This window comes from Schistosoma haematobium, chromosome 6 (genome assembly GCF_000699445.3).
Source record: "Schistosoma haematobium chromosome 6, whole genome shotgun sequence".
NCBI lineage: Eukaryota > Metazoa > Platyhelminthes > Trematoda > Strigeidida > Schistosomatidae > Schistosoma > Schistosoma haematobium.
In genome coordinates this window covers 22,866,398-22,878,890 of record NC_067201.1, presented here as the reverse complement: position 1 = coordinate 22,878,890, position 12,493 = coordinate 22,866,398, and the positions used below count along the sequence as shown (strand labels likewise).

The 12,493-nt window shown below is 35.8% G+C and overlaps 1 protein-coding gene across 1 annotated transcript in view; it reads right to left on the bottom strand.

Annotated features, from left to right (window-relative positions):
- The window catches only part of ATAD2B (ATPase AAA domain-containing protein 2B), a 43,088-nt gene that overhangs the window by 27,263 nt on the left and 3,332 nt on the right, over positions 1-12,493 (bottom strand). The window contains exons 2-6 of the mRNA XM_051217156.1: positions 11,879-12,002; positions 7,677-8,177; positions 4,552-4,672; positions 2,151-2,424; positions 124-343 (exon numbers count right to left, since the gene is read on the bottom strand). Of these exons, the coding sequence (XP_051065799.1) occupies positions 124-343; positions 2,151-2,424; positions 4,552-4,672; positions 7,677-8,177; positions 11,879-12,002 (1,240 nt within the window). The remainder of the gene's footprint in view (positions 1-123; positions 344-2,150; positions 2,425-4,551; positions 4,673-7,676; positions 8,178-11,878; positions 12,003-12,493) is intronic.

The following is a 12,493-nucleotide window of genomic DNA, read 5'->3' as shown; positions in this document are numbered from 1 at the left end:
ACAAGATGATGAAAAGATAAAGTGGAAACGTAGACATGAAGGAACACTGGAGTTTGAGATCGAGTGAAAGATAACAAAGGGAACAAGTTACAGTCACGCAAGACTAAACTGATTATTACTTACCTGGAGGTCCTGAAAACAGTACACCACGAGGTGGATCTACATTGAATTTTGAAAACACTTCAGGATACATTAGCGGTAGAATTATACTTTCTTTCAATGCTAATATATGTTTTTCATGACCCCCAACTTGTTCGAACCCGACAGATGAATCAATAGACATCGGTTCGATATCTGCCAAGCAAGTTGTAGAAAAACTTCGATTTCCTGCCGTGGATTTATTCTTTAAAAAGCAAACAACAACGGTGTATGAAAAAGGAAGGGATCGATAACATAAATTAACATTTTAAAGAAAAAACTGATGCAGAACCATTGAGACCAATAGTACTAATGTGCAGATAGTTGTTTACTTCCAATATGGTACTGAACAGTAGTGTCAAGGATTGAACCCAGGATTTCAAAGTAATGGTCGTACTATTGAAAATTAACTGAAATCGGACATATAAACAACTAGATTTCGATTGAATACCTCGATAAGAAACATACACTTCGTGGGTCTAATCACTGATGGATCATATTAGTAAGAATTTACTACAAACTTCATAAAAGGTAAGGTGAGTTCTTCAGGGATTTCCTAGTTTAGAACAATATTATCTAGACCAGTTCGTGACACAAATTTTTTACTGGACAACCTAACACCAAACTGCCAAGGGAATCACAGAATCAGATAGTCTTGTTTCTTAATGCTGAAGTCTTAGAGATAATCGAGATTAGGCTAGCCAAGAGACGATTCAAGAAAGGATGAATTAGAAACTTAGGACCTAGAGAACGAATAAGTGCAGCTACGATTTTAGGCATTGTCACCCAAAATATCAAGCCATTAGTCATGGTAATCACGCAGTCTGAACCTGTCGATATGGTTCAGTACAACAGTCAATGTTTTCACAGACCGAATTTACATTTCGATTTGGTCACTTTTAGCTTTCATCAAACCTACTCCCACAACAGCCATCACCGCGCATCGAATAAGTTGGTTGATGGCGGATAACTGTTAAGCTGTTCCGTGTGCATGTTACGTCCCAACTGCCATTATCAAGTTGGTATTATGACTGTCATCGTCGAATAGCTCAAACGGTCTTTAATTCGTCAATATTGTAGGATGACCGTAAATCCCGATAGACACTCTTTTCTTGTTAAGATTTTAAACAAACAAGTTTTTTTTCTCTGATAGTTAATCACAATGTTTGTAAAATATTGTAACAAGGAGAATGAAAACACTTCAATGTTCTTGTTACCTTGAAATTTCTCTGATTAGGATATCTTCAGATTCTAAAATATGATAAAAACGTTGGTCAATTACAATATACATGGTTCGTATACATCTTAACTGAACTGACCATTTTGTATGTTACCTAGTAACAACAATTAGCTACGAAAAACCAAATTAAGTGTCGAAGTGACCTATAAATCTGCGCGAATCAATGTTTGGAAGGTGCGGTGGTGTTTTAATCCATCAAAACAATATATTTTAATTGAAGGGTTCCTCTGCAGATTGGTTTAATTTGTAAGTCTTAGATTGGTCTCAGCTGAGATACCATAAGAAACCATAAAGCACTGGACAGTTATTTCGACGCAGAATAAGACTCCTAGGTAGAACTTATTCATGACTCCGCTATGTGAAGGTTAAGATCGGAACACCTTTCGTTTTTTCAAGTAAGAACAAACTTCTGCAAATTAAATTGCCGAAATTCCCATCATCTGCTTATTAGTAGATAAAGATTTGAATTAGATTTCTTGTAGATCAGTGTTTATTAGCCAAGGTGTTTGACTTTCAGTCACCAACTCCTAGATTCGAACCCAGCTTTATCTGCTTCGGCTCAAGCGACCAAGCGTTAGTATCATTAGCCTATACACTTAGAATATAGCGCATACTCAAGTACCTTGTAAACGAGTTGGATTGTTTTTATTATTATAGGACAGTTAAATCCAAAAAATTATCTCTATAAACCAGTACAAACTATAATAAAATTCTATTTAACAGAATATGTATAAGTTATAAAATAATAGAATAATATATGAATAGAACATACTTCATAACCAAGTTGATGACTGTTTATAGGCATAAGCTCTGATCTAGCATGTATAATACTTTTATTAATACGACGTTGAAAACGTTTTTCATCTTTATCAACTGTTAATGGAACATTATTCTCTTTAGTGGAAGAACAATGCCAACGATTATGCCAACTATTACGATTACAGAATAATCTATCAGAAATATGAGATCTTGATGATGATGATGTTGATGAAGAAGACGATGTACTACTACTACTTGAACCACAATGTTCTAAATTTTTACGATGCCTTTTAAAAAATGTAGAAAGTAGGGAAAAGAATAAACACTTATTTATTATGATGTGAAAGAGTCTTTTCATCTTAAGATGTTAATATCACTATTCTATCCACTTGTTATAACCTTTAAAAGTGTCACTTATTAGGTTTGTAGAGATTTTGTGTATAAGCGTTAAAACTACAACTGATTACAATGCGTACCTGTTAGTGACATAAAAAATGTTCTGTAAAGGACTGTGTTGGAGCACGCTGATTGACTATTTCGTAACCAATCAGAGCTAGCGGAAACTTGGAGAAGATTTGAGAATATTCTCGTGATAAAAAGAAACTATAAATACACTAACATTTTTCTTATCGTAATCCCTACTTCTATTTAACTTTGTTATTTGGAATATAATTACATCCCTGTTCCACCGTGTTCTGATTTGAAGACTTGTCAAGTGAATAAGTGTCCAAAAATACTAAGAAATAAGAGTAGCTGAAACGTAACAATAACAGTAGCGATGAGGAAAAGGAAAAACAACATTCAAGATGCCGATATCAGATGACCAACTCAACCGAATACTACAACAACAGCAAGCACAACTTGATGCACAAACGCAGTTGTTAGAAACTCTGACGCAACAGCTTAACATCCACTACTTGAGTTCACACGCTAATTCAACTACATCTAGTGATGCAATTGCCAGAAGCAACCTAGAATTCAACTTCGACCCCAAAAGTGGAAATACGAATTTCATGTGGTTCAAGCATTAGGAGCATACATTTAAAATAGAATTCTGCCAACAAGATGACGCGTGGAAGACTCGATTTTTTTATGCGTAAGCTGGGAAGTGATGAACATACACACTACGTTGACTACACATTGCCACATATTGCTAAGTTTCAAGGAGACAGTAAACCAGTTGTCAGAGATAGTCGGTGAATCATCTTTACTATTTAGTATTCGATATCAGTGTCTAAATTTGGTGAAACATGAAGCCAATAACAGTATCAAACTGAATATCAACGATAAGGCGTAGACAGACCATCGTAAAAGTAACAAAGCTTATCTCTTTTGAATAAATTAATAACTATGATGACTCAGCAGGTTGAAGTATGTATGAGGAAAGATAACGACTTGTTGGTATTTGTAGTGTTCAGTTATATGTCCCAGTTTCAATGTGAACAACAACAAAGATACAGGCACGTAAACCAAGCTGACGGGCATCGAAAACGATGAAATCTGCACCTTGAATTCCATAGCTAACTATTATCCATATATACTTGTATGTAATGTTGGGTGATTAGTGAAATAATTCATGATTGGTATTTTTATATAACATTCTTTTAAACTGATTTCTCGGGTGGATGTCAATTAAAAATGACGGTTACTATACACAAACAGCACCAGTTCCTCAAGATTTCATGTACACCTTACTAATGACTACCAACTATCACAAAATCTAGATCAAGCATGATTTAACGCAAACTATGTATAACCACTTGAAATCTCCTTTACTACATGTATGCATAAATACATCTAATACTAGCTGGTGGTTATTTATTCAAACATATAAAAATTGGTACAAAGGGGCATAAAAATAAATATGCGCTACACATAGTAGTTATCATTCAATTTGTGTGTGGGCTCGAATACTCCTCGGACAGAGACAGGTGATTTTCTTAAGGAGCCACTCCTCGAGCCGTTAACATGGTGATCTAATCCATAAGGCAATGCACCAACGTCAGGAGATGCAGTCCCGTAGTAGCCAGTGACTAACAATATTTTCATGAGTCATTTTTCCCTCAGGACCCTGAAGTCCATGGGCACTACTGCTTTAAATTAGGCGTTCCCCAACTCCCCTAGGTGGATCCATCGTACCCACCAACCCGGTTTAAGGGTCAGACATTTGTTTTTCGTCCTCTCAATTTCTTAAAAGACACCTCTGCCACAAAAATCCAGTGAATAAAATTTCACTGGCGGTGGCTATATACCCGTAGTCATATGAGAGCGGATTCCCCACCGTCGACCGCAATAAGGCATTCGGAGGCCTTGTGGTCAGGGAGGTCGCATATATATATATATATATATATATATATATATATATATATATATATATATATATATATATATAAGCAGAAACTCTCTACACTCACTTGGATTTCAATTGACGTGATCGTCTTTCTTTATGATAACCTGTACCGGCTAACCAGTTTCTTTGATGTTGTTGAACACCATGATTGTTACTATTACTATGATTATTTTGCAAATTTTCAACTGAAAGAAAAGACAAAAAAGAAATTTTGAGAAATTTATTATTAATTCAATCGAACTAAAAGATGAACACAAGTCAGAATAATAATTATGTACATTCTATTCCATGTACAGTTATTATTAGTTGAACATTTCAAGATCTAATCTAATTTACTAAGTGAATATAGATTTTCAGCATAGGGATTATGGAGATTACTAAGTTTTCTGATTGAGATCATGAACAGATTGATGTTAGACCACCAATGAAAACCTAGAAGCACTGGACGGCCGTTTCATCCAATTTTAGGACTCTTCAGTAAAGTGCGCATCCACGATCCCGGTCGCGGGATTCGAGCCCAGGGCCTTCGGTCTCGCGAGCGAACGCTTAACTTCTAGACTACTGAGCCGGCCGATATCCAACGGTATTTATGTCGTACCTCAACCAATCCACGAAATTGCACGACCGACTTCCATTGTACTGAGGTAGATACCTGTCTCTACCCGACACCGATTAGCTCCACTGGTCATGGCTTCTCACTAGAACTCCGAGAATTCCCTCACGAAGCTAGTCACTAGTGAACAAATGGTAATTATCAGTATAGAGGTTGTGGAGTTTATTGAATTTTTGATTGAGATCATGAAACGATTGAAAAAAAGAATAGATTTATTAACGGTTTTGCGCTACACTGTTACATTTATGTATTACAATTGTATTACTCATGAATAGCTTGTTATTTTGTTATAGAATTTATTTTTTATATTTTATAATTGATTAGTGATAAACTAACTGTTCTCTTAATTGGTTTATATATTTTCTACTTGCTCAAAGTTGATTCGTTTTACTGAGTTTATTACCTTATGTCTGAGTTTTAACGCCATGGATACACACTACCCCGGAGTTCCAGACTAGAGTGAAACGGTTGTTCAGTGGTTTCAGGTATTCAGTAGCTGTCTAACCAAGACCAATTTGCGATCTTAATAAAATTTAACATTCTACACAAATCTATACTGACAATAATTATTTGTTATACGATATAGTTACATATCAAGAGTCTTTAACAGGTCCTCGATCACATATAGAACGATATGAACACACGCGAACTCTTGTATGTTTCGATAACAAATGGTTGTTGATTAACTGGATCTGAAAAAAATTCTCTGTGCATAAAATTCTAGACAAACATTTTGAACTGAGAAAACTGCACCCCAAAATCGTCTAAAAGGTTCAGTTAGTCAAACTCAAAGTAGAACCTGGCAAATATGTACATCTCAACAAGGTGGCATATTCTATTGGCATAACGAGACGAAATTCCAAGGGACAATTACACAGTAGTACAGGTAATAACACTATCAGTGGTAGTGAAAAAGATTAGGCACCGAAAATATAAATCAGTGAAATAAAAAGTAAGGTTATGATGAATTTAGGATCTCAGAATTTGTGGAAGACAAGGAATGAATGCACCTGTGCCATTACAAACGATTTTGAGCAATGTCAAAGTCTCTAACCATGGATTACGATAAGCATGTGAACCCCAACCAGGTAGTGTATACATGTTAACATGGCTAAACCTGGTTATCAGTGACTGATGCTATGTTTCGGTTTGGCCGCCCCTAGCTTTCTTCCATCCTACTCCTCTACATCGCACAACATCGCCCATCAAGGTAGACAGTAGTTGGAAATTTGTAATACACGACTCAACCACTTCAGCTGATGAATATTTACCACCTCTTCAAGCGATTCACCATCCTTACCTAGTACCCTTTTTCTAACCCAGGGATAGATCACACAATGATCCCAAAATAAACGAGTAATGTATCAAAGATATCCATTGTCGAATACTAGTAATTCACGAATACCTTATATTCGTAATGACCATTTTTCACACTCATAAATTGGAACAGCGCGAACTGTTGTGTTGTAAAATCAACCTTTAGTTGGGAGACAGATATCTCTTTCAAACCACAAGTGACTCAGGTTGACAAAAGTCAAATGAGCTTTCTGAATCCGTGCTGAGATTTCTTCAGACATCAGATGATTGATCGGACTTCTAAGATAAGTGAAGCAGTTGGTACCCTCAACTACTTCACTTCCTATCATTAATTTAAACGCTGATGCAGACTAATCCTTAAGCAACATTTTCCATCTGAAAGGAGAGAATCGCATCCTAAACATCCTTGCATTGCTGGTTAAGATGGTCAGAAGACTGTATTTTGTCAATATTCACCGAGCGAAACTATATTATCAGAGTATTCACAGTTAACAAGTGAATCTCCTAGTAGAGCATCAACCCCTGAAAAATCAGACAGTGAGAGCATTATCTTTAAAAGAATGTCTAAAAGTTTATTAACACCTAACTTAAAAGTTATGAAAAATGGAATTTCAAATGGATTATAGTAATATCAACTCAAACCTTTGATTTTCATGAGATTCATCACTAGTGACAATGAATTATAACTCTATACGTAACGACATTGAATCTGAATTTTAAGAACTTCTAGAATGATTTAGACAATGAAAACACGAAAATAAGAAAAGCATATTGAGAAAAACAAGAAGCCCTTCTAAGTGGATAAACATCAATGTACCCTAAATGTTGTACAATACAATTCCTGTGATCTCACTTGGTATATTTATTAAATAGATCATATTATTCAAAATAAATCTTACTGATATTGTGGTGAACAGGAACACAAATGAGGACAATCGAATCCATCTCACTAAAATCTGAGAACCATATAGTAAATAGTTAATTTGCAAATTATCAATTCATCGTCTCAAACTTGAATGTTCCTTTTGTAAATATCAGTCCATTGTCTCAAATTTCATTGTTTATGCATTTTCATACCAATTACGTTCCGTTCCTATTCTTTCCTTATCGAAATACATTCTATGCCTGACCCCCGTTATATACTACTTATGTGCATATAAGTAATCCATACCATAATATTTCGAATACTTAAGGAATGATAAACAAACAATTGAGAATAAACAATGTACATATACATAAAAATTATGTACAATTCTTACCCTGATAAACAATAGTATTCTTACGATTACGTACTGGATAACGTCTTGTTTGTTGTTCATCTTGATCATCTTCCTCTTCATCATCAACATCATCTACACCATCATCATCTTCAAGCATAGCATTATTATGATCTTCTTCAACTTTTATGGAATGTGTACATGGTTTAATGTTAATAGATAAATTATCTTGTAATGAATTAGTTTGTACATTATATTGAATATTTCGATGAGTAGATAATGATTTTTTAGTTATTTCACAACGTAAATGTTTTCGTCTTTTTCTTTGTGGATAATAATTTGATGTTGATCTACGTGGACGTAATACACGATGTGGATAATGTAAATTTGAATCATCTGAACTTGAAGAATATAAAGTGGATTGATTCATTTTTTTATTGATAAAATATCTTTGATTTTCATTGGTTGATGAATTTTCTTCAAAATTATTATTGATATGTTTAGGATCAGATGATCCATTTGATGAATTCTGATTAAAATGAACTATTTGTGAGGAATAGAAATGAAATATTAGAACTAACAATAAACAAAACATAATCACATAATACACATTTTTATATTGTTTGTTTGATATTATATGCAGCATCTCCCCAAATGCCTTGGTACGGTCGAGAGTGAAGAGAGTAAATTCTCCCTCTCGAAACGCTCTTACATGACCACGCGTATACAACCAATACCAAGGAAATCCTAATCACTACCTTCTCGCGATGGTGGTGTTATCTACGAAATTGAGAGGATGAAAAGAGAATGTCGAGCGTTTTAACCGGGTTGATGGACACGGAGGATCTACCAATGGTGCACATGGACTCTAGGATCCTGAAGGAATAAATGGTGTATGAACCAACAGTTGGTCACCAGCTACTATGAGATTGCATCTCCTAACGTTGCTATTATTATGAGCAAGAATTAAGATAGTTAAGTGGAAGAATGAGTGAATGAATAATACAACCTACCAATACGGTAGATCAATCAGAAATAGTCAAATGATAAGTACATTCGATCGGTCAAGAAATGGCTTTTACTTCCAACAGATGAGATATGAACCACTGATAAGTTTACTTTCCTAAAGGAGTACATACATAAATGGGATTTGGGTTAAACAAAAAAAAACATTTTTTTTATCACTAAGTATCTTTTCTCTCGACAAAGTGTATATCAGTATTAACTTTTGAACACCGTACATTACGGCACATGTATCCACCAATCACTTATTTACTAAACTACATTTATTCATGGTTATTTTCATAATTAATATTTGTATATAATCATAGCATTTTACTAAAGAAAATAAAAATGAAGAGAGTTTTCAAAATGTGTCCAAAGATTGGTATGAATTGTAAGAAAACCATATAATCGGTTAGTCACTTATAAACAACGTTGAACCGGGGACATATGTTGACCTGTATGAGTTATCACACTTAATTATCACAATGAAATGAAATCATCAAGACAAATCCTACTACACTATAAGTACCAACAGTATCAGTGTTCGGAGAAAGAAATTAAGAATAAAGAATATGATTCGGAAAAGGAATAATTAACTTGTGGCAGAAACGATATAAAACTGAATATCTAGAGGAAGATTAACAGAAATGGAGTCAGTCCATGAAAATATTGACTACTGGACTGAACTGTACTGGTAAGTGCACACTAACTGGTTGAGGTCCAAGCGATTACTGTAACCAATTGGGTAATACTGATCACAACCGTCAACAATGGTGCAGATGCATACTATCAATACATTAACTACCATGGGATGTCCTAATAACTTCATTCAGCCGGACCAATCACCAGAGATTCACAACCTCGTTAACCTCGTTAATCACCCTATCCCTTACCTGAACATTGCCAGCTCAGTGGTCCGAAAATACATATGCTTGTCTTTTACTTTCACAAACCATGTCTTATAGTCAAAGAGTACAACAGAGGAAACTGCTAGATGAAATTACTATATTCTAGTTGGTAGGTGAACATATTTCCACACAAACGTATACACAAAGCTACATGGATCTCACCAGACCACACCACAGAGAACCAGATAGATCATATTTGCATCAATAAAAAATTCCAAAGGACAATGGAAGATGTGAGAACCAGGAGAGAAGCTGACACAGCTTCAGATCACCACCTAGTTGTAGCCAATTTAAAAATGAAGCTAAAGAACAACTGGACAACCAGAACTACAAAAGTTCGGCACAGCATTCCTTCGAGATACTGACAAACTCAATGAATTCAAGATAGCTATCAACAACAGGTTCCAAGCTTTATACGATCTACTGAAGGAAGAAGAAACTACTATGGAGGACAACTCGGAAAGTATCAAAGAAGCATTAATTTCAACGTGTCAGGAGGTTCTGGCCCTCAAGAAGCATCATCATAAGGAATCGATCTCTATAGAAACACTGGACAGGATCAAAGAAAGAAAGAACAAGAAGACATCAATTAACAACAGCCGAACACGAGCAGAGAAAGTCCAAGCACAAGCTGAGTACATAGAAGCAAATAAGCAAGTGAAGAAGAGCATTAGAGCCGACAAGAAGAAATACGTGGAACAATTAGCAACGACGGAAGGAAACATGAAACAACTTTACGATACAACGACGAAACTATCAGGGAAATATATTAAACCAGAGAGACCAGTCAAGGACAAAGAAGGCAGGCCAATCACTGAAATTCAAGAACAGCGGAACAGATGGGTAGAATACTTTTAGCAACTCTTGAATAGATCAGATCCATTGAATTCACTAAATTGCAACGCTACGGATGACTGTCAGACAATCATTTAAGTGGAACTCGTCAATATACATCTGCTTCAATGACTACGAGAGAACGTTTATCGGTGTAGATAGAACATTATGGAAACTTCTTCAACACTATGGAGTTCCTGAGAAGATTGTCAACATTATCCGGAACTTATACGACGGACTACAGTGCAAGGTCGTGCATGGAGGACAGCTGACAGATACATTTCAAGTAAGGACCGGAGTCAGACAAGGCTGTCTACTCTCTCCCTTTTTCTTCCTTCTGGTGGTCGACTGAATTATGAAGACCTCGACATCTGAGGGAAAACACGGCATACAACCGACAGCTCACAACCAATTAGACGATTTCGACTTTGCAGATGACCTAGCCCTCCTATCGCTTACACATGAACAAATGCAGATAAAGACAGCCAGTGTAGCAGCAGTCTCTGCATCAGTAGGCCTCAGCATACACATGGGGAAAACCAATGTCCTCAAATACAACACGGAGAACAGCAATCTAATCACTCTTGATGGCGAAACTCTGGAAGATGTAGAATCCTCCACATACCTGAGAAGCATCATCGATGAACAAAGATGATCAGATACAGACGTAAAGGCGAGGATTGGCAAAGCAAGGGTCGCATTTCTACAATTAAAGGGCATATGGAACTCAAAACAACTTTTAACTAATATTAATGTCAGAATCTTTAATACGAACGTCAAGGTAGTTCTGCTGTACGAAGCTGAAACTGGGAGAACTACTACAACCATCATAAAACATGTACAAGTATTTATAAATAGCTGTCTACGCAAGATACTCAACATCCATTGGGAGAGAACAAACCAGTTTCCAGCTGAAGAGGAAATTAGGAAAAGACGATGGAAATGGATAGGACATACATTACGCAAATCATCAATCTGCATCCCGAGGCAAGCTTTAACTTGGAATGCTGAAGGAAAGCGGAAAACAGGAAGGCCAAAGAACACATTACGTCGGGAAACAGAATCAGATATGAGAAGGATGAATAACAACTGGAAAGAGCTGGAAAGGATGTCCCAGGACAGGGTTGAATGGAGAATGTCGGTGTGCGGCCTGTGCTCCTCGACATGGAGTAACAGGTGTAAGTAAGAAAGGTGAACATCTCACATACACCGCAAGTGATGCAAGTTAGTAAAAGTCAAGGGAGCTTAATGAGGGGTTGTAGAGACTACCTCAGATACTAACTCACAAGATAAATGAAGTGATCAAGGCACTTAGTTTACTCGCTATCATCAGTGAAAGTGATTATGCAGAGTAATATTGAAGGAATATTTTGTATTCAAAGAAAGGGAAACGCATCCCAAACAGGTTTGCATCAATATTACAAGTACCCAGAAAACATTGAATTATGTCAGAATTTCCAGATAACAATGAGAAAATTTCACCATAAATGAACTGACCTAACTTCCTGTTACTTGGCCGACCACGTTTTCTTAATTGAACAGGTGACTGAGCAGGCAATAATGAACCAGACTGGTTAGGATCAGTACTCGTGATAGATTTAGTTGACATATCTAAATCAGGCTGGATAAAACATAGACTATGATCAAGTATGAAACCTTTTAATACGAAGAAAATTACAAATAAAAGCAATTAAGTGCTTTTTATTTCCAAGAATAAAAGGATATGGCTTTTCCAGAAAGTATAGTTTTTTCGCATTTACTTTTAAATTATATTCTGAATGAAAGAATTAGTGATGCTATTCAAAACCAAGTAAGTAAATTGAGTTTTGAACTTATGGTCTAGTGATTAAAAACCGAAAGTTTTAATCACTAACCCCAGACATCACAAAATAAGTCCAATAAAAACCTGGTAAAAAATTAAAAACAGGAACAAACCTATCAGTTGCTCTTATTGACTATTTGATAAACACATATGACAGTTGATTCCGGAAATTGAGACATACTGAACAAAAATCGTGTCCTTATAGTTTTTACGACGATCCTTATGGAGCACAATTCATTCTTACAAAGTGATAGTTTAGTGATTAAAACGCATTAAGTTCAGTCAGTATA